The following is a 23,833-nucleotide window of genomic DNA, read 5'->3' as shown; positions in this document are numbered from 1 at the left end:
GGAGATACATAACTTACCAACTTCGCATGCTAACACTAAGATATAGTTACTATTATTGGGATTACTGCGTTAAGAGCTTGTGGGGAACACATATACCCTAGTTTTCATCTTATATTGATATTTTAAACTGTGAATTGTGATTACTTGTTACTTGTTACTAAAAATCAATCAATTGTTATTTTACTTACAACCCCCCCTCCCTTTTACGGAAGTAATTTGACAAAAAGTAGATAATCGTAAGTTAGCCCTAAGTCTAAACCATATTCCTCGTGGGATCAACCCTATCCTAAAAGTAAGGTTCTTTATTTGACAACGACCACTTATACTCATTTCAGAAAGTGTAATTTGGGCGTATCAAATTTTCGCGCCGCTGTCGGGGAATACGGTTTTTATATTAGACTTATTTCATTATTGGACTTTAATTAAGTATTTTCTGATTTCACATTTTTGTTTTTGTTTTTGTTTTCTACAAGTCTTACCTCTAGTGTATGCCAAGTACACGGAGTCAAGGCAAACCTCTAACTCCCTACGATCCAGAATTAAGAAGAAATCTGAGAAGAATGGTTGGAAGAGGTCTAAATCTTGAGAGACAACATGATCCAATCGGACCGAGTCAAAAGGGTGGAGCTGGTTTGCAACCTCCAGGAATTTTAGATGTGCTTGGTGATGTTCAGGGTAATCCACGAGTTGAACATGCAGAAGGAGTGCAAAATCAATCGGCACCGGGTGTTTGTGATAACTACAGGGTTGATCATAATGTTGTGGGATAGGTCGATGCTATAGTTGTCCCTCCACTACCTCCCGAACATACGTTTGTGGTGACCAGTAGTTTGATGCAAATGCTTACACAGGGTTGTTTGTTGGGTTACCCTTGGAAGATCATATGCTCATATTAGCAAATTGAAAAGTGTCTGCTTAAGTAGTGTAGGGCGACCAGACTTAGACATGGATGCATTCGGCCTAAGGGTGTTTCCACTTTCATTGACAAGTGATGTTATGGTATTGCTCTCTGATTTTCCATACAACTTAATCACGACTCTGGACCAGCTGCACAAGGCATTCATGGAAAAGTATTTTCCAGTGTCCAAGAAGTTGAATCTCAAGGATAAACTCAATAACTTCGCGGCATTGCCTGGAGAGTCTATGAGTAGCTCGTGGGATAGATTCATCGAATTTATGAAGAGTGTACCAAACCACCATATAGATGACGAGTCATTGAAAGAGTATTTCTATAGAGGGAAAGATGATAACGGAAAATTTGTGCTAGATAGTATTGATGGAGGATCTTATGGAACATGCACATTTGAAGAGATAGCAAAAAACTTGAAAAGATCTCCAAAAATAACAAGGCATGGAGCACTAGAAAGGCAAATACTAGAAGAAGTATGCTTGTTGTCCAAACATCACCAAGTCAATCCAATGATGATATTCGTGAGGAGATGGCCTAACTGAGAACAGAAATTGCCTTGGTATTGAAACATGTGAGTGAAAGTGTAGAGAAAGTGAATGATGTGAACTACCAAACTAGAACACTACCTGCTGATGAGTACGTTTATGAGGAGGACGCGAATCTGGTGAATGATCGAACGGGGGTTTTCGGACTAAAGCCCAAGGTTCCAATTTGGATAATTGGCGTCAAGGTCAAGAAAATCAAGGTGGGAACTATGGTAACTACAATTGTGAAACGAACTATGTCCGTAATGGGAACTGCAATTGTGATAACAACTACAACAGGAATGGCTATGGCAACATGAATGAGAAGAGTGGACCCTATGTTTCACCTGGTAACAGAGATGCTGGATCAAGTATGACTCACATTGAATATATAATGCACAAAAAATGTAAAACAAAGGGTGAGACAAAGCTGTGGCGCATAAGCGTCGAAGTCCCATTAAGAAGTGGGTGGGTCCAGTTTCTCGGAACCCGCTGGATCATCACAAGTGACGCCCTCAATAGCGCCCTCAACAGTAGTGGGGTCATCATCAGTAGTGATCCTTGAACCAAATGTACCCCCCATCCATCTCTCGCGCTCTACAGTGTCACAACTCCTCTTCGAATAAAGACTTACGTTGGGTTGCCCTAACTGTTGTCGCTCTCTCCTCTTCGCTTGTCTAGACTCATCGATATTTCTAGTGTGCTCTTACGGGGCGAGTTCACTTTCCATCCACATGAGGGGGATCAAGTAATGGCATCTCATCTCCAAATAGTGCACTCAACACTATATCATCTGCCTCCACCTCAAGTGTGGGCTCTGGGACACCCTCAATAGTAGCAGCAAAAGCATCAACATCCGCTCGGAGCCTAGCTAACGTCATCTGGAATGTGGTCACATCAATAGTAGGGTCCGTCTAAGGCCTCTCAAGTACCCAAAGATTAAATGCACCTAGCCACTTATGCACCGCCTTGATCTTCTCATCCATTATATTTTCCATGTGCGCCTCCGACTCCTCCACAGATCTATGCATCCATAGCCTCATATGTTGCAGTAGGGTAACCATCTAAGTCTCTAATTTCTGGACTCGGGCTACAAGTATCAGAATGGACCCCGGAGAGGTAGGAGAACGAGATGTGCTAGAAGCGTAACCTGCAGAAATGGAAGGGGGAGCCTGAACATCAGCCTCTGTCGGAAAGGCATGAGTCGTGTCATCAAATTTGTGCTCAACCTCAACTTGCTCAATATCAATAGGCACATCAGCACTCAAGGGAGGCAAGTCAACAGGTGTACCTTTCCTCAGAGACGCAGGGTTCGCATCATCCTTGATCAAACCCACACCAACGGTCTTGACTGCCTCAACCAGCCTATCAAGTGCCAAAAGGGAATTGTAGCCTCCCTGCAGAGACGAAAGATCAAACATGGGAAGGGCATAGTCTAGTCTTCCGGAAGTCCCTCTCATGAATCTCCACAATAATGATCTTGGAGAAATCTGCCTCAAGGCCTGCCATCAGAGTTGCAATCATCATTCCACTTCTTCAGGTCACACTGCTAGCACACCTCGTGCTCCTACCCCTTTAGGTTCCGTTCTGATACCCATAGCCCGAGTCCAGAAAATAGAGACTCGGATGGCTACCCTACTACATCATATGAGGCCATGGATGCAAAGATCTTTGGGGAGTCGGAGGCGCGCATGGAAAAGATGATGGATGAGAAGATCAAGGTGGTGCATAAGCGGCTAGGAGCATTTGATCTTCGAGAACTTCAGAGGCCTCAGACGGGGTACACTATTGATGTGACCACCTTCCAGACGAAATTGGCTAGGCTCCGAGCAGATGTTGATGCTCTTTCTGCTACTGTTGAGGTTGTCCTAAAGCGTACACCTGAGCTGGAGGCAGATGATATGGTGTTGAGTTTACTATTTGGATATGAGATGTCATCACTTGATCCCCCTTATGCAGATGGAAAGCGCATTCGCCTTTCTGAGAACACTAAAGATATCAATGATTCTAGACAGGCCAAAAGAAAAGAGCGGCAGGAGTAAGGGGCAGCCCAGCGTCAGTCTTTATTCGAGGAGGAGCTGCGGCAGCGTAGAGCACAGGAGATGGTTGGGGGTGCATTTGGTTTGAGGATCACTAGTGATGGTGATCCCACTACTGTTTAGGTCGCTACTGAGGGCGTCACACGTGATGATTCAGCGGCCCGCTTCTTGATGGGTCTTCGGCACTTATGCGCCACAGGTTTGTCTCACCCTTTATTTTAATTTTTGTGCATTGAGGACAATTGCACCGTATTTTTGTAGGGATAGGGTAAATGGATTGTGAGTGTTAGGGTGAAATCTGAGTAACCCAACTCACAACTCTTCCTTGGGGTTTTCTTGCCTGTGTTCATTTTCCCAAGGGACTGTTTTACAATTCTGTTGAACCGGCATGTTTAGGATAGTGTAAATGTAGAAGTAGCTGAAAATGAAGCATGATGGCATGAGAGCAGAAAAATGATAACCCTCCCAATTTTTCTTTTGCCTATGTGTTATATCGGTGAGCTTGATAAAGTTGAATATGTTGGATATTTATATGACATGATAGGAACTGATATGATATCATGACTTAAGCTATGACTTGAACCTGATGCATTAATGATTTGATAATGAAACTGTGCCATGTGTGTGTGACCTTATTGCATATTCATCTAGTGATGTGTCTATCTAGAACTTGTCCCGTTAGTCTTGTTGAGATGATTTATACTGGAAATTGGGGAATGATCATAGGCCGTTGTTGATATTGAGTACACTTAAGTTTGCAACCAACCAAAAGAAATAAATGCTTCCTTTGATCTGAATGTTTGAGCCTAGTGAATACAATTTCTTTCAATTCAGCCAACTCACCTTCCCTAAAAATATGTTTTGGCCCTGGTCCCTCCGTGGACATTGTGCACCTCAACTCAAGCTAAAAGCCTAAGTTGAGGGTGGCTACTTCAAAAGTTACCAAAATCTTGGCCATGGTCCTCTAAAAGGACATTGTGCACCTCAAATCATGCAAAATACATAAGTTGAGGGTGGCAATGGTGAAGGAAAACTGCAAAAAAAAAAAAGTATGAAAAAGAGTTGTTTGTAGAAAAAGAAAAATATGAGCAAAACAAGGGTAGTGAATGATGTGAGTGAATCAAAAAGAACTAAAGATAAAATACTTAGGTAAAAAGATGAAGAAAAAGATGAAATGAGCAAGAATGTCAAGGAAAAGTCACACCACTGCCTGAATGAAAGGTAAAGAGAACAGCAGAAAAGCAGGAAAATGTCAAATTAGTTGTGAAAGAGGTAAAATAGCCAATGTAATGTCAAGGCTGGCAGAAAAGTCACTAAGTATCCAAATGTACCATACCTGACCCTGAGCCTATGTTACAAGCTAAAAAAGTCCTATAGTGATCCTAGTTAACCAGTCTAGAAAGTCAAAATTGAGAAAATAAGGGCAAGCATATGGTATTGAGCACTAACTATATTTGAATTCCTTTCTGAGTGTGAGTGTATATTGAGTCCCTGATTAAAATTCAAATCTTGTGTGAAAAGGGGATTTCTTTGTGGTAAGGGAACAAATTACATTGTTGAAGAATTGGCATCTTGGTGATTGTTGTTTGTGTATATGATGATGTATGTTAGTATGTCTATGTCATGTTTTGATCCGCATAAATTAGCTTGTTAAGTTTAAATGAAATGATTTGCACTGTGCTGAAAAAAGAGTTAAACAGGGGTAATTGATAGAAAAGGCCAAGTGATTGCTTAAGTTTGTATGCTGCTTTTGCATAAGTGTCGTTTAGATTTTGTTGTGTCGCTTGAGGACAAGCAACGATTTTAAGTTGAGGGTGTTGATGTACCATGAGTTTACGGTATTTTTGATACATTATACTTTAAGTTTGCATGCGTCTTAGGCATTTTTGTTATTAGATATGATGGTGCTTTGGTCTAGTTTTGAAGAAAATCGGTTTGAAGTAGTTAGAATTGAATGTAGCTGAACCAGCAGGATTTTGGCAACAGACGAGCCCATCCATGAACTGTCTTCTACTTGACGTGTCGTAGGTGGAATGTTCAAGGAAGTCTGACCAAGGGTGGAACCATGGAGCTAATGACGCCCCGTCATCTGAGTGACGGACCGTGGATGATGGTCGTCATTTGATATAGAGAAAAGGAGCTCCAGTACTTGAAAATGGAGGGACAAGACAGACTGTGTATAGACCTACGGGTCATAGGTGATGACCGTCGTTTCAATACCACAAGATATTGGCCAACTGTTGAACCACGGAGCAACCCACAGATCGTCGAATGATTAACGGACCGTCGGTGGCTACCGTTGATCGAAACTGCTCAAAACTGGAATTTCCTAGTTTTTCTTTTCCTACTTGGGTTAGGACTTAGTCTTTATAAATATAAGTTGTATTTTTCGTTTTTTGGGTTGTTAGACCTTTTTGGAGACTTTACTTTGGGTTGAGGATTATTGTGCAAACACTTTGGCATCTTAATTCTTGAAGTTTGTTTATGCAATTTGTTTTTTATTTTCAATTGAAGATTTCACATTTCATCTATTCCCATTGTAAGTTCATGATTTCTATTTCAAACTTAAATATGAATTGTGAGAACTCAAGCATGAATAACTAAATCCAAAAATAGGATTGTTGGACCCCCTGAGTAATTAACAAAGTAAAACTAATAATTAAGTAATTCTTGAATAGTGTTTATGCATTATTGTTGATCCTTTCGTTTAGAATGTTTTATAACGGTGGGCAACGTTAGAACTCGCCTCATTCCTACTTGCGGACCAAGGAGGTAACGAATGAAAAAGGGATTAAACAACGGAGATTTAGACGTGATAATCCGCTATCTAATAGCCTAACCCACTTACTGCGAAGGCTAATCTAGGGTTAAGGGTAAGGGTTAGTAAAGCAGACACCTGTAGACGGACCAAGTTCTGTGGTGAAATTCCCTATTTGGAGGACCAATCACTTAGGAGATACATAACTTACCAACCGTGCATGCTAACACTAGGATAGAGTTACTATTATTGGAATTACTGCGTTAAGAACTTCTAGGGAGCACATATACCCTAGTTTTCATCTCATATTGATATTTCAAACTGCGAATTGTGATTACTTGTTACTACAAATCAATCAACTGTTATTTTACTTACAACCCCCCCCCCCCTTTTACTGAAGTAATTTGACAAAAAGTAGATAATTGTAAGTTAGCCTAAGTCAAAACTATATTCCTCGTGGGATCGACCCTGACCTAAAAGTTAGGTTCTTTATTTGACAACGGACGCTTATACTTCTTTCGGGAAGTATAATTTGGGCGTATCAATTGATTTGTCAAGACTATGATAGACTTCTGCATTTATGACAAACTCCTTATGATATGAGGTTTCCTACTTTAATTCTCATATTTTCTATTATATTGTGTTGTATGTATGTCAAGTGACTTGTGTAGTGCCTCTCGGGGTCTTATACTCCATGTCACGTCTAGGGTATACTTTGGGTCGTGATAGGCTAAGATCAAACTCCATGCGCTCACATGATATATTATCTCGGTTACACTATTAGACTCTCATAATGAACTAAAATATGATAAAAGAAAATATTTATAAGGTAGTATGAACGACCTCATCTCTTAACCTTCATATGTTACGATTATGACTATGTTAACTACTTCTATTGATTTGATATGTACGTACTATTCCATATGTACTTGCGTCCCTCTTTTCGAGGGCGCTGCATCTTTTTGTTGATGCAAACTCAGGTAAACAGACATGTGATCAAGCTGCTCACTAGTTCCATATCATTTCCTATTGATGAGATTCTTTATGTTTTCGGACTTAGTCTGCATATTTCTAGTAGTTCATGTTTTTGTGTTTAATGTATATTGGAGGCATTGTCCCAATAGACGCTTCTCAATTATGTTCAAAGTCTTATAGACATATAAATAGTTATGTTACGTTTGGACTTTCGTGTCCTTTGACAATGATTTTAATTTTTTATGACTTGCGTTGTGAAATTTGTTTTCTTATAAAACTTGTTTCTTCGAATGCTTTCATATGTATTCTTTCGCTTATGTTTGGATGTATGTTCATGTCCAATGCAATGTTATAGGTACGCTCGGACCAGCAATGACATTGAATGTTGGTCATGTTCAATGTGTAGGCATGGAGTGTGACACAACGAATACAATTGTATTTATTAATGCAAATAAATTATATTAGAGATATTCTTATTCAATTTCGCATAGTTTATTTACATTTTACTGTATTAATATTAAATAGACAGAATAAAAAGAGTTGGAAAAATTAAAATAGACAGAATAAATGGAGTTGGAAAAATCAGGGAAAAAATGCGATGAACGTGAATCAAACACGTGACCTTCAGATCTTCAGTCTGACGCTCTCCCAACTGAGTTATCCCCCTAATGTGATTTGTTTGTAACTTGAAATATACTTAAAATAATAAATATGTGTTCATTGAATGCTTAATTATTAAGTATATCATTCTCCTGAGGACTATCTTAAGGTTTAACATCATATTACTTGTTTTAATTATCACTTGTATAAATCCTTTAAGACCTAAAAAATTTCATAAACACTACTACTATTACTACTATTAGTATTATTCCAGAAAATATTCTTTAAACAACATTTCTTCTATGGCAAACATTATTTTAGCCTTTATTCTAGTGAAAGATATTGGGATATATATTATTAACCATATGTTTAGATACAGTACTTATTATAGAATAATTATTTATTTAATTTTATTAAAAGTTTTAATAGATCATATATTCGTTATGGTGTTTGTTTACTTATATAGTAGATGATCTAGTGTAGAGAGTTTTAGCTTATACACAGAGTATTAAATCATTGGTTCTTATAAGTATAAAGTTTTTTATTCACAATCTAAGATGGAAATTGGACATTTCATCGGTAGGATTGTAGCACAAGATTATATGTAATTTATCTTGATTATGGGAACAGTATAGTTTCACCTTCTTGTGCTAGTGCATTTTGTATGTATTGAACGGGACCAAGTAGAGATAGTTGCTTTAGACTGACTGACAAAAGTATATTCTCTAAACTGTTAAATGTACTTATATTCTTAATCCTGATATAACTATTATGAGTTGTATATATTAATTATTGTTTTGATTTATTAAAAGATGAGATTCTAAGATAGGTCAATATGTCTGGTAGATTGGATGATAATAATATATATTGGTGAAATAATAACTTAGTTGATGGAATCCATATCTCGATATAGAGATTGATGATACGTTTTTTTGAGAAGCTTATAAGTTTTTATTGTGTCAAACCTAGCAAGTGGATTTTTGAATCCGACACATGAAATAAGTTAAGCATTGCTCTAAAGGAAATTAATCATTGAATTAAATTTGTCGGTAATTTAATTTATTGATTAGTATTTGTAATCTTAACATGGGGAGATGTTTAATCGGGAATTTTGAAATATAATTGGAGGAGTGCAATTACGAATTTTTAGTGGAATGATTTGCAATTTATTATGGTAAGAATCATTCAAGTTAATTATTTGGAATTATTTCCATTATAGGAAGCCTCAGTAATTAATTCTGTGGTCCCTACCGTGCTCATATTTAACTAGAACTCACGATCCTATTTTCTATGGGAAAGAAGGAAAGTAGCGTGTATTTTCTTGTTCAAGAAAATATTTTGGCTTCTCCTTTTTGGACTGAGAAGAAATCTCTATAAATAGGGTTTCTTCTAACCTAAAAATAAGAATAAGTTTTTTATACGATACTTGCCCCTCAAGTATTGAGAAACTTGGGAACACTATAGAAGACCGCGAACTGTTGTCTAACTTGTGGGTCTAACTTGTGGATCACTTGAAGGTGCTTCAAGAGGTAATTCTTGAATTAAATTTCATCAAATTTATGTGTTATAGCATAAACATATTGATTATCTATTATTCATGTAAGCAATATGATTTTGATATGCTTCCATTGTGCATATAGTTTCCAACGAAAAAAAGCTTGAGTAAAAAAATCCTTACTATTGTTTGGACTAAATTAAGTAATTTCACCTTAACAGTAGCAAATTAAACCAGAACATACATACATTAATTAATTAATCTAAGTGAAATAGAATTTATTTTGTGTTGTTCATATACTTATTGATGTCTCTCTCACACACCTAATGTAGATACAGATGTTCTAAAAGTCTTTTATTAAAATGACTATATAGCAAAAGTATATAAGCTAAAACAATGTTATTTTAATGCACTCTGTTCGATAGATTGTCAACACGCGAATTTTTTTTTCTGATTTTAAATTTAATCCAGGACGCAAGGAACATTTTAAGTGGCTCTCAAATTATATATAACTTGTTGAAATTAATATAAATAAAATTTCCAGTTTTGATCAAATAATTAAAAAAAAACGTCACTACGATAGTCTAGAAAATAAAGATGTTTCTTCATAAATTTACGGCCATTGTCATCCTGCAAAACAGTTAAAAATTAAAACACATTTTGTTGTCGCATTAATTCACTTCCAGTAGGTGTAGTCCCAAAAGTGAAGTCTAGGAGCGTAGAGTGTATGTTGACCTTACCCCTACACCTTGGTGTGGCCGGTAAAGAGGTTTCTGCTAGAAGCTACCCAATTGTCTATTTGAATAATCTTTCAAGAGTCTACAAGTGACATTTGAGATAACCATTAAAGTAGACACACTAGCCATACCGACGACATTAGTCTCCTTTATCAAATTAGCCAATTTAAGGCCTTCCATAGCTCAAATATACCGACTTTGCCTTACACGTTATAAGTCCCGAAAAAGTCTCACGGATATAGTTGCATTATTGATAAAATATATCCAATTCACAACTGAATGTCAAAAGAGTATGATACCCCCTCCCTTTTAGGATTGGCTAGCAAAGATCTCTTCAAAGAAGTGGAGCAGATCACCTTTTTGAGCATCGAAGCCTAGCAACTTCTCCACTGCATGCTGCATCCAATTTGCAAATGATGGATTGAAATTGATACAACTATTGTCGTTTAAAATGATATTATACCTTGTACTGCTGATCCTGAGCTATTATATCCTCACTGACAAGTCTCTCCATTTGGTTGTCATTCTTGATAGTATCCAATATTAATGCTGCTCGCGTTAGAACTTCGTGAGGTAATCCTGCAGGAAAAAGTGCACTTTGAATTATGATAAGATAAGCAAACTATAGAAGTAGTCGACACCATTAAAAACGTTACAAATATATGCTGCTCTTATTCTTAGGCCAAAGAGTCATATTTACTGCCCTATCAACATGTGGAACTTTTCAAGCAATGTTTTAACTTACCAGCAAGCTGGGCACAATGCAACCCTGTAGAATAAAAGAGTCCGTTAGAAGTTTATAATTTGCATGTCCCTTTGAGGTACAAAAGTTGCACTTACCATAGCTAAGGAGTGCACGTCCAGGGACCAACCTGCCATGGCATAAAAGAGTAGGTGATAATATCTTTCTCGGAGAAGAAATAACTACTACAAAAAGTTAAATCTAACATGTGGACATGGTAAAAGTTGAAAGATGATCATCAAACAATGTGTGTAGCCCTTAATGTACTAAAATGAATAATAGAACAGTCATTTGTAAATTAGGCAATGCCAGGAACCTAAAATCAGATGCGTCACTTAGGTTGAATGTAAAATACTATAACAACAATAACATACCTAGTTTGATCCTACACGTGGGGTCTTGGAAGGGTGGTGTGTGTGGAACCTTACCCCTACCCTACGAAGGTAGAGAGGTTGTTTTCAATAGAATGTAAAATACTAACAGTGAAATTTTGGCCAGTGACATCTAAGTTTATCCATCAGACGGGTCACTTCTCCTCAAGTGGGTAAATACAAGTTGAATATACCAAACTTGCCACATATGTAGCTAGTTGGAGGACTGGTAATGAACTTGGTGAATATATTTGCAAACTTATCATTATGGAACTTGAAATAATGCTCCTGGGAGCATCATTTTCTAATTTTCACCGAGTGTTTAAGTCTATTTCTGTGTTCTTATCTTCAAATGAATACAATATGAAGCATATCTTGATTATTACACAAGTTTAATCCAACCAATCTCTAAACTCTGATTCTTTGAGTAGTTATTTGATTTATATGAGTTCATTGTTAGGCACCACCACTACCGGTAATTCAACTGCTGCACCAAATTTTACAATCACATTTTTCCTCTCTCTTCTAAGACGTCAATATTATCTCTGACTAGAACACTATACAAAAATACATCATCCATCAGAAAGTAACTTTGCCTAATTTATGTTGTATACCGAACAATCTATTCGTACATAATCCTTGTAACTTAAGCCTTTCCATAGAGATATTCCACACAAAGAATCCAAAAACTAAGTTACAGTACTCAACTAGAAGGCAAATCGTTCAGAAGTACCAGTAAGATCCTTCAACTTGTCAACCAACCTCCTTGATCTTTTGCAATCACTAAGAGCATCCCAAACCTAGTAAGAGCTTAATTTTTGGATCCAGGAGAACATCATTACATGTACAATCTATCATCCCCGTATCCTCAAGGAAGTTGAGAATATACTCATGTCGTGAATTGACAAAGGCAGATCTACATTGAGCAAGCTCAATGCCTAGGAGACATCACAACTCATTTAGGTCCTTCATCTGAAAATGTTTGAAGTGCGTAACCATCTCATCTAAAAGGTTAATTGTTAGAGAGAGCACACTTTATTTACTTAATTATATCTACTCAAGACGCGCCTCACGAGTGGGCCTGGTTCATTTTCATGGGACAAGCATGTGAAAATTCTTTTTAATAATGGGTGACTGTGAGACTCGAACCCGAGACCTCTGCCTACTCTGATACCACTAAATTAAGACTATCGCTGCTTTCCCCTTTTTGGTTTTCCAGTCTAGTACCCTCTTTGGGGAGCAACTAATTCGGATTCGCACCAAGAGGTCCCACTTTGAGGGGTTAAACGCTCCCTAAAGGTTCACAACAGAGAAATATGAAAGTTTTTGTGTCTTGTTCATGATGTGCAAATATTTATCAGTTTAATATCTGATATGTGGGCCATTGGTCCACACGATATTAACTCAATTTAATACAAGAGGTGGACCAACAATAACTCTGCATCAAGGTCATGTGATTAACACCCTGCATGAATCATTTGTCCATAGCCATGGTCATCTATGACAATCAAGTCACAAAAAACACTATTGAACAGTTAGTTTGCACAACATACAGACTAACTAGAACTTTTTCATTCTGTGATACTTCTAGGTGGAGTCTGTAAAAGGGAAAGGATTGGCATTTGGCTTCTCCTTTTTGCACAACAAATAGTACAGTGCTAGTCTTCATATATGATCATATTATACAGTACTCGAGGAGAGCACAGGTGCAAGACCTGATGAAATAGATCAACATAAATCTCTACTGTTGCGAACTAAGCATACCTTTATTTTTTTCAGAAGTAAATAATAAGAAGAAGAAACAAGAAATGAGAGATAGTAATTGATGCTTCAATGGACCCAAAAATTAGAGATATGTATGAATTGATTATATAAAAGGGTCACTGAAAAGTAACTGTGCAATTGAAAAAGAAATAAAACAAATTTTAAGGAAACATAGTCAAAAAACAATTTGTTTCAAGTCTGTAGGATCAAATAAAAGGTAAACAAGGAATAACACGCATTGTCCCGCAGTAGTTGACTTTTACTTGGAATCAGGTAAAAAGTGCAACATGAACATACCTATAGAGAAATACAATGTCTTCAACATCGGCACAATCTTTATCTCGGCTTAGCACACTCATAGTGTAACACTTGATTCTGTCTGACTGAAATTTATCAAAATACGTATCTTCTTGGTACCAACAACTCGGAAAGCTTTAAAATGATTTCAAATAAGAAACATCAGGCAAAATCATTAACATATACCTCTAGTAAACAACTATTATCAAATATCTCCGTCAAATGAGTACAAACCAGGACCTGCAAAAAAAACCATTATGACTATAGACTTCTATTAATATAATAGTACACAAGTTCCAGACATGTAGTGAGGCACAACTTTTCCCAAGAAATTTAGGTTACCGTGTTTCTGAGAACCTTTTATGTCTAAGTTTATCGCTAGGCCTGAAGCAAAATATGTAAAGTGGCTACTAAAAATCGAGCTTGAAGCTCCCGAGAGTTGGTGGCTATTGGCCACCACTACAATAAAAAATCTCATCATGTTGGTTTCTTTCTTGAAAGTTGTGATGTTAGCACTTTGGTTGAGTATCATTTGTGGTGGACATATCGGTTGGTGTTGAGGATGGACTGGTGGAGGTGCTGCTGGAAATTTACTGGGCGGTGGCTTAAGCTAGAAATAGCAGTTTTGGAGTGCAAGAGGAAGTCAAATTTGACAACTAATATAGGACAGTGACAGTGTCAAAAGGTTTGGGGTCAGGCAAATTATATTTTGTTGCTTTTCAAGAATTGAGCATTTGGTCCTAAGCATCCATAAAACAATCAGCCTCAAGAAAATTTCAAACAACGCTGACTGGTTTTCCTAGAAGAAAAGAAGTAGTGCCGTTAAAGGAAGCAGAAACATTGCTGCTCTTTGAAATCAGTGTGAAATTGTACTATTTGAAGACCAAAAGGGCCTGCCAACAGAGGGGTCAAACTTATTAGAAAAGGGATGTATAAGTGCGTTAACTATTTAATGATGACACAAGCAAACCATACAGTTTTCAGAAAGTAATAAACAACAAGGATGTGGTCCCTTCAGTTCCGCCAATACAATATCCATGCAGATGACGATTTCTCATATTATTTTGTTGTACATAAATATGGTAACAATACTTAACCATTACCATCTCAATTCTTACAAGCATTAGGGAAATCACTTACACTCGTCCCTCCTATCTAAACAAAGGGCAGTAGTACCAGACCTTTGGAGGGTCATAGCATGATACAAAGTGATTTATGGTTCCACCAAGGAGACCGATACCATCTGAAAGGAATAACAAAAATGACTGAGACAACCAACATAAATGGAAATACCATTGTGCTAAAACGAATTCTACTACTTTATTTGGTTGATCAATCTTTTTACAAGAAACAAAAACCTCAAGTCGTCATGCACTAGCACATGAGAAAGGACAACTTAGATCACTACGTAATTGGTATTTAAATGTCTATGAAAATCAGTATGAAACAGATGGAGATCAGCATGAACCAGCATATCAATTCAATTGGTATTTAGGTTAGTATTATGTTTCAGAAGATTTCTACATTTCCATATCAAAGCACAGTATAAATGAAAGATTTAGAATCAGAGACAGAAATGCCAGGTACTTGAAAGACCAACCTTCTGTAAGGGTGCCTTTACCAAACTCATCCATTAAGCACAAGGACCGAGGACTTGCATGCCTGAAAATGATTTTCACGTGAAATTAGTTACAGATTATTTATGTGTCTGTACATGTATATATCACGTATATGTGTGTGTCCCTTTATATACTTGTATTATACCATGCTATCAGAAAACATACTGTTGATAATAAACATAGATACATAACTCAGCATTGTGAATTTCAGAATTACTGATCAACCATGGCTCTATGTTCAGATGAAATATATTGCAGTCCTTCAATATGCAAAATTTCTGAAAGTATACCTTAACATAATTCCCACTTGATGGAGATCAATCATAAATGTCGACTGCTCTGCAGTCATAAATTTACTCCCCATGGCACAAAATATCCTGTTTGTCAAGTGTTATTATCACTCTGTCATATTAGGCAACAAGGAGATGAACTAAAATATAACCAATGCAAAGTTGACACTCCTTGGAAATTATGTCCTCATGTTGAAGAATGCAGTTGAATATAATTTTTTTACAGAAAAATGGTGCTGCATCAAAATAAATTGAACTAAAACCAGTAGAAGAAGTGCAGAAACCTGTCAGTTAAACCCACTGTGGCAGCATCTGCTGGTACATAACTTCCAATGTGGGAAAGGAAAACTATCAAGGCAACCTAAGATATTTATTGAGATGAAATGCTTAAGTGGATGCAAATATGGAAATTGCATTCATTACAATACAAGTATTTTTTAGATGAAGAATATTGGTAAACACTGAGGGTAGATGACCTGTTTCATCGGTGTTTACATCATTACAAGTTTGAGAGTAAGTTTAAACACCGGTATATTATATAAAATAACAAGATAAAATGCAACATCAATGAGGGAACCATATCCTTTGGCTAATTCCATCCAGTAAAATGGAATATGTTCAAGGTGATTTAATATTCGTAACTACAAAAACATCTTGCATCAGAGAATTATATTTAATAAAGTTTTAAATTCTATACTACTCGGAAACTAGGACACAAACTTTGGAGTGTGAAATTGATTATAATCAGAACATCAAGACTGCAGGTGGGACTTGCAGCAACTCTTCCACTTCGGATGGTTATGGATTGTATGAATGGTTTAGAGGATTTAAAAATCTTGACACTTCATTTGGTGAACAAGGACAGATCACCAAGTTGTTTGGGCTTATAGTTAGACCTTAGTCATTCTATAAATTTTGTCCTTATTGTATGTCAATCTCTTCTAGTCTATCAGTTCTCATGGAAAATTATCAAAACGACAAAATCATCCGCTAGAAAAAGGTCTTTTTCATCTAGAACATATAGATCAGGATCTTTTATGGTAAATAATGATGAAATGTGTGATCTTCTCATCTAAAAGTTTAAGCTATTAGAGAGAGCACATATTTATTTACTTAACTATCTCTTTAACACACCCATTCACGTGTTGGCCTGATTGAGCACATATTTATTTACTTAATTATCTCTATTAAAGAATGACAAAACTCCCACATTGGTGGTTAATGAAATGGGTGGACTCCTTATAAGGCTTGGGCAATCCTCCTCCCTTTGAGCTACCTTTTGGGGTTGAGTTAGTCCCAGGTGTCATATCTTTACATGGTATCAGAGCAGGGCCATCTCACCCAATGTTGGGGGCCCCAAAAAAAATAAAAAATTGCCCACACACCAGATGCTAAGCACTGGGCATGAGGTGGGTGTTAAAGAATGACAAAAGTCTCACATTGGTGGTTAATGAGATGGTTGGACTCCTTATAAGGCTTGGGCAATCATCCTCCTTTTGAGCTAGCTTTTGGGGTGTGAGTTAGGTATAAGACCTAATTTAACAATCTCTTTAACACACCCCTTCACGTATTGGCCTGATTCTTTTTTATGGGTCAAGTACGTGGAAATTCTTTTTTAATAATGGGTTGTAGTGAGATTCAAACCTAGGACTTTTGCTTGCTCTAAGACCATGTGGAAGATTGAGACTATCCCATCTAAAAGTTAAAGTTGTTAAAGAAAGCATATTTTTATTTAGTTAATTATCTCTTCAACAAATAGATTCATAAGTTCACGAATAAATACACTAATTACCTATGTATATTAATATAACTTAGTTTTTTCTGATACAACTCTAAATTTCAAAGTAAAACACAAACATAATGGAATTCACTACGGTAAATAGATTCATAAATATATATATGTTTAGGATTTCCATTACAGTGGCAGAGTTAAGTGCTTGGCTTCAAAACATAACGGTTTATAAGTAAATTGAAATAAACTTGTTAGAATAGGAATAGGTATATACAATCCTACTTAGAATAGGAATAAAAATAGGAATAGGAGTAGTAAATAATATCCTACTTGGTAAAAGATTGTATTGTAGTGTTTATAAATAGGGTCTTTGTGTAATAATGTAGATACAAAAATTCAATAATATTCTTCTCATTTATTTCTCACATGGTATCAGAGTCTACAATCTTGGTAAACAATCAAAAAGTTTCCGCTGCTGGGGGTGGCTATTACCCATATATGTCGCCCGTCTGGCCAATGATTATGTTAACAAAAGTAAGGTTAATGATATATGCATGAACCCATATTCGGGGACGAAAACTCAAACAGACAAGTCACCATGCGTCAATTTTTTGGTGACTTTCTAGGGTTGTTTTGTGTCAACTCCATATCTGTCGGTATTTGTGTAGCACCGTGCCATCTTTCCAGTGACTACTCTTTTTTTTCCATATCTGATTTGTGTAGCACCGTGCATCTCTTTGGACTACTTCTCATATTTAATTTGCGTAGTACTGTGGATTTTTCAAAACTTCTTTCTCATATCTAAGTTGCATAGCATAGTGTGTCTTTTCGGGGACTCCTCAGATTTGATCTGCATAGTTCCATTCGTCTTTCCGGTGACTCCTCAAATCTGATTTGCGTGGGGTTGTGCCATCATTCCAACTCTACCCCATATAATTTTTCTTTTTCAGTAGGGTCGTGTCATCATTCCAACCCTACCCATGTTATTTCTCTTTTCAATATGGTTGTGCCGTCAATCCGATCTTCCTATATAATTTCTATTTTTCAGTTGGGTCATGCCATCATTTCAACCCTACCCATATAATTTTATTTCTTAGATTGTGACCACTTTCAGCCATCAAATCTAATACTCCTACATATGAGCATGTTTCGACCAATTTTTCGATGACTTTCTTATTTAATATAGACTCGTCTATTGATTCCAACATAATTCACATATTTTATACTAGATTTTGAGCACTTTCCGGCGACCGTTGCGTTGTGAAGAAGTCTATATAGAGCCATGGGCGAATCTACCCTAGAGCAAGGGGTGTTGAGCAACACCCCCTCATCGGAAAATTACACTGTATATATAGGTCAAAATTTAATTTAATGAATATATGTACAAGTGTTGACACATCTTGACACAAGTTGAAGGTTTAGTATAGTGGTTAAGGGATTGCAAAACTTGTTGGAGGTTGTGTGTTCTATTCTTGATAGCAACATTTACTTTTTTACTTTATATTTTGACACCCCTTAATAAAAATCCTAGTTCCGCCACTGTATGTAGCAACCACCTTATTTTGTTGCTCAGGGGGAGTTTAGTAGCCTTGTATGTCGATTACGTAAGTTATTCTATGGTCTGAAACAGTCTGTGCAAACTTGGTTTGGGAAGTTCAACTCTGTAATTTATCACTCTATGTTATATCAACATTATGCATCAAATCCAATGTTTCATGAGAAGACTAAGCATATTGAGATTGACTATCAATTTGTGAAGTCGAGTGATCAAGTTGCAGATATCTCACCAAGCCACTCATCGGTCCTCGTATTAATTACATGTGTAACAAGCTAGGTATATATGACTTGTATGCACTAGCTTGAGGGGGAGTGTTAGAATAGGAATAGGTTTATACAATCCTACTTAGAATAGGAATAAAAATACGAATAATCATAGGAATAGGAGTAGTAAATAATATCCTAGTTGGTAAAAGATTGTATTGTAGTGTTTATAAATAGGGTCTTTGTGTAATAATGTAGATACAACAATTCAATAATATTCTTCTCCTTTATATCTCACAAAACTATAGTGAAATAATCAACAACTTACCCAGTGAAATCTCACAAGTGCAGTCTGGGACAGGTAGAGTGTACACAGACCTTACCACTACCTCGTGTAGGTGGAGAGGTTGTTTCCAAAAGACCCTTGACTCAAGTGCAGCAATTTGTATATATTACATTTTACAAAATTTTAACAATGACAATAGACTTTTTTTTATCATTATTCTAAAACTTTGATTTGCAATCTTACTAGAGCTGGCCAATTTATCTGCTGCACTTTCCTTTACAATCAAAGTGGCCAGAGAAGTAAACAAGTGTAATAAGCTTTATTAAGGATTTTTTTTTTTTGAGGACTTTATTAAGGATTTAAACCCTTTGGAAATGAGAAGATGAAAATATTTTTAATGGTCAATGAAATACAAAACATGAGGATGACTTTAAAAAATCTGCATACATATGTGAATCAGCTGAAGTAAGCGATGCTATGAACAAGTATGAAGTGTAGAAAAACATATAATTTGGCTGGTACTTTTATAGAGGTTTGGAAGTACATCGGAGAGGTTAGAGTAGTATAACTATCCAAGTTATCCAATAATATATTAAGAAGTAGAAAGATGCCAAGAAAGTGGAGAAAGAATACTGTTAAAGAATGAATGTAGTTATGCTTGTAAATATACTAGGAAAGCGTAATTATAGGGATTGATATCAGATTTTTAGGATTTTCCTTATAATTCTTTTTATAGTTTGGAATTTGGATTCTATATTAAGATTTCAAAAAGAAGAAATGTTTCTTGATAAATATACATCCCATGAGAATGGGTACTTATACAATGATACCTAAGACTAAATAAGGAAAAACAATATTACACAATCAATTCCTAATCAGTTGTATCTTATACAATATCATTCTACTCCTATAGTAAAGCTAGAAAATCAATCAATCAGCATAGATGTATATATACTTGTTACTTCATGGAATAAAAGATCAATCAATCTCCCATACCTTGTCTGTTACAAGTACCTTCGTTCCAATTTATAAGACTAGAGGAGATATTCAGAGTTGCACGGACAATCATAGTATGTGATAAACCTTTTGGAAAATATGATAAAACATAGACTTGGGGATATTACAACAATGACATAACTAGTTCATATTCATGTCATGGATCTACAACAGAAACTAATTTTTCTAAGAAGATTGGACAAAATTTACGAGAGAAAGAAGGATCTCCAATTGATATTCATTGACTTAGAGAAAGAGTACAATAAATAATCAAGAAAAGTCTTTTGAAGCATAAAGAAAACAATTTACACCTAATATATAATTTCCATATACATGAAGAAGTGGTTATAAATGTGAGACCTAAGAAGTTACATAGAAGTTTCTAATAGCTGTGGGTTTACAAGTCTGTTTTATATAAGAGCTAACCAAATAGTGAGTTTCCAGTTGTGTTTTACGCGTAGATGATATTGAATTAATTGATGAAACTAGCTAAGTAGTCAACCAAAAGCTGGAACACTAGAGAAACATTCTAGAGAACAAGTGTTCTAGGATAAGTAGAAATAAGACAGAATATACGCATTGCATGTTTAGCACCATAAGAAGAACAAAGTAAAGTGAAATCAGACAGAATCACGATGTCTTATAAGACAACTAAGATATGTACGCTCAGTCTTCCAGAGAAATTGGCATGATAGATGAAGATATTAAACATAAGTGAAAAAGAAATGGTTGAAATGGAAGAATTTTACGAGAATGTCCAAGCGATGGATACCTAATAAAACGAAAATCACGTTTTATAGGATGGTTACCAAGATCAGGACTATCATATGGGAGGATGTTGAGCCTAATGCCTAACATACCCACAAGATGAAGGTTGTAGAAATGCTTCTTGTCTTGTAATAACCATCCAGTATCTGAAACCCACTGGCCCAAGTTATCCATTAAGGGGGAAGCACTCCCTACTAGGGTTCTCCATTCCCATGGATCGAACCCAAGACCTTTGGTTAAGGCCAAGGGTACAAAAATCCCATCTACCCAACCACACTCTTGTGGTAAAGTTGTAGAAATGTGAATGTTAAGATGAATATTTCATCATATACGATTGAACAGATATAGAAATAATTAAATTGGAAAAATAATGCAAGTAGCTTAGTAAGAGTATAAACTGAGTCATTTGTGATGATTTGGCCATATTTGATGTAAACCATCCAATTTATCGGTTGATAAGTGTGACTAGAAGTTGAACTATGAAAACCCCTATAGAGTGAGGTTTTAAGTTTAGTAGAAGTAAGATTGAATATATGTGGTGTAAGTTTTGCCAACACAAGAAAAGTGAGACTGGACTAGATTGCGGTGCCTAAATACAAACAATTCACATACCTCAGGTTGGTGTTACCATAAAATGTTACATAGAATCAAAAAGCATAGTTGAAATGAAGAAATACTAGTGGGGTGTTATGCTATAGGAGGATACCTACCAAAGTAAAATGCAAATTTTATAGAACGTTTGTAAACCGACAAAGTTATATGGCAGTAAACGTTGTACCTCAAAAGTCCATCATATCCATAAAGTGAATGTTTTAAAAATGTGTATGTTAAGATAGATTACAGTCATACAAGAACAGACAAAATTAAAAATGACCAAATTCGATGGAAGATACAAGTTGCAAACATAGAGGATAAAGTGAGAGAAGGTCGCTTGAGATGGTTTGCCCACATCCTACGTCGACTTTCAGATGCACCGGGTCGTGTGTGTGAAACCATAATGAATGGAAGTGTTAAAAAAGAGGCCAGATAGACTAAAATCACAAAAAAGGAAGCTGTCTTGAGAGATCTACAGTCTCTTCAAATTCATGCAGACTTGGTGCAATGTAGGGCACACCAGAAGAAAATCATATAGGCGATGTTAGAGATTTGTATGCCACTAGAAAATGTGGAGGATTTCTAGTGCCAAAGAACCTACACTTTTAAATATTGGCCTGATGCGGTCTAAAATGGAGTGACACAGCTAGACATGATTCATAAAGCTGATTCAATGAGATTGGAATTGAGGCCGTAGTTGTTGTTGTTCGTTGTGTTTACCTAAAAATAAAATCTATAATCAAAGGACATAGGTGGTGAGAAATAGCATAATGAAGAAAGATTTGTAACTATAGGGGTCGTTTGGTTGGGGAAAAGTTATCCCAGGAGAAGTTATCCCACCATGTATATGGGATAACTTATCCCATCACTATGGTATAACTTATCCCTAATGGCTAATACCTCCAACCAAACGCAGGATAAAATAATCCTGCATTTTATCCCGGGATTATTTTACCTTATACCTCACACCAAACAACTCCTAACTGATTAGCAGGTTCTTAGTCAGTTTTAGGTGCACAAACATTCCAGAGCACCAAATTAACATTGTATGTAGTGAGAGAAAGAGAGATAGAGAGAGTTCTACCTGCTTGATGTAGATACTTTTTCCCGAATAATTAGGGCCTGTGATGATATTAATTCTTCCTAGAAAATATATAATGTTCAGCCACAGGATATAGTGCCTGGCAAGAATTGGTGAGGCTAAAATGGCTCCTTCAATGGACATTCCGCTATACCTTCAAGAGTAATATTTGTGTCATTGGGAATAAATGTGTCTACAGTCATCTCCTGCAAAACATGTCTGGAAAGCGAATATATAAAACGGAATCCCTTAGCAGATGCCCTAATGGTAAACCCTGCATTTGTAATAAAAAGGATAGTCTCAGTTATTCTCATGTTTCTTACCTTCCACTCCTTATATCAAGCAAATCTTCTGCAGTCAAATTTGGCCTTACATAGTTGTTTTGACGTGCAACCAAGGCTAACGCTAAAATGCTACACGGAAGCAGAAAATAAATGTTAAGCGGGAACAGAAGAGAACAGGGAAGAATTTTTTTTATCAAAATGCTTACCAGTCAAGCTCAGCTGCAAAACTAACAGCCTTGTGCACATGCACTGAGAATTGAAGAATATGTGACACTAGGTCTCTTGTTATAGCTCTCTCCATATCTTCGAAAAAATTCAAAAGTGTAACAAAGAAAGAGGAAAATAAAACAAAATACACTACAGATGAAACTCTATTCAAACTGAATCCAAATATTCGTGCCATGAAAAAGTTTGTGCTTGGCAATAAAAAAGTTTCATGGTTTTGACTATCACACACGGTGATAGCAGGCAGCACTGAAACTTGTCTCCCTGTTACTATTGAACCTTGTCAGAATGAACCATATTCCATTTTGATTTTTCTTTCTTTTTTTTTTGGGGAATAAGAAGTGCCAAGTCTTTGAGAAGTATAATTGTGAAAGCTAAGGACAAGAATCAAGGAATACATACCCAGAATTTTATGATATATATCTCCGAGAAGGTTATCCAATTCTTTTGTCTTTGCAGTATGATAAAAGAACCTCCTATGTTCTCCCTCCTCATCAGCAAACTGGACATTTGATAACCCATTACTAATATAGATCAGAAGACGTCTAGTGATTCCATACACTGCTTTATAAATCATACAATGACATACCGCAAACTCATAGTCCTGAAGACTCTCTAGCATTTCTTCACCAAGTTTTTCATTGAAAATGCACATTAGGTAACCTGTAAGTGGAAAATCACAGATATTGATCACAACAATAGATGCGCAGTTTTATCATAGGTTTGATAGTTGTGACAAAGAAGATAGCATGTACAAACTCTCTGAAACTGACAGGACTAATGTCAACAGATGCAAGTAAAATTAGCACCCGCGGTGAGACAAGATGCATGACATCTCTCAGAACTGGAAAATAATACAGAACACTTTTCCATTTCAGGCAGTTCTCTACTTTCTTCATCTTGCTCTGAATCTTTAGTAGGTTTCCATATCTCATTAGATTCAAGCAGTTTATATAGGTATCAAATTGCACCCAAGGGTGTGGCC

General features: G+C 36.3%; 1 protein-coding gene across 6 annotated transcripts in view; it reads right to left on the bottom strand.

The window, feature by feature from the left end:
• Window positions 1–10,263: 10,263 nt before the first annotated feature.
• LOC125825097 (DNA mismatch repair protein MSH5) overlaps window positions 10,264–23,833 on the bottom strand; it is a 30,601-nt gene continuing 17,031 nt past the window's right edge. For 4 of the 6 annotated variants that reach the window (XM_049504437.1, XM_049504438.1, XM_049504441.1 and 1 more), the window contains 16 exons: window positions 23,438–23,511; window positions 23,251–23,350; window positions 22,830–22,926; window positions 22,663–22,752; window positions 22,494–22,558; window positions 22,343–22,401; window positions 15,406–15,482; window positions 15,122–15,208; window positions 14,813–14,874; window positions 14,394–14,455; window positions 13,399–13,452; window positions 13,213–13,298; window positions 10,879–10,910; window positions 10,784–10,807; window positions 10,502–10,617; window positions 10,264–10,434 (listed from right to left, as the gene is read on the bottom strand). In XM_049504437.1, coding sequence (XP_049360394.1) covers window positions 10,348–10,434; window positions 10,502–10,617; window positions 10,784–10,807; window positions 10,879–10,910; window positions 13,213–13,298; window positions 13,399–13,452; window positions 14,394–14,455; window positions 14,813–14,874; window positions 15,122–15,208; window positions 15,406–15,482; window positions 22,343–22,401; window positions 22,494–22,558; window positions 22,663–22,752; window positions 22,830–22,926; window positions 23,251–23,350; window positions 23,438–23,511 — 1,172 coding nt within the window. In that variant the 3' untranslated portion in view covers window positions 10,264–10,347. Of the gene's footprint in view, window positions 10,435–10,501; window positions 10,618–10,783; window positions 10,808–10,878; window positions 10,911–13,212; window positions 13,299–13,398; window positions 13,453–14,352; window positions 14,456–14,812; window positions 14,875–15,121; window positions 15,209–15,405; window positions 15,483–22,342; window positions 22,402–22,493; window positions 22,559–22,662; window positions 22,753–22,829; window positions 22,927–23,250; window positions 23,351–23,437; window positions 23,512–23,833 lie in introns of those variants that run through there. The other 2 variants (XM_049504439.1, XM_049504442.1) reach the window with 2 other exon arrangements.

Source organism: Solanum verrucosum, unplaced genomic scaffold (assembly GCF_900185275.1).
Source record: "Solanum verrucosum unplaced genomic scaffold, falcon-dt-bn FXZP01000206.1, whole genome shotgun sequence".
NCBI lineage: Eukaryota > Viridiplantae > Streptophyta > Magnoliopsida > Solanales > Solanaceae > Solanum > Solanum verrucosum.
This window is presented reverse-complemented; position numbering and strand designations above follow the sequence as displayed.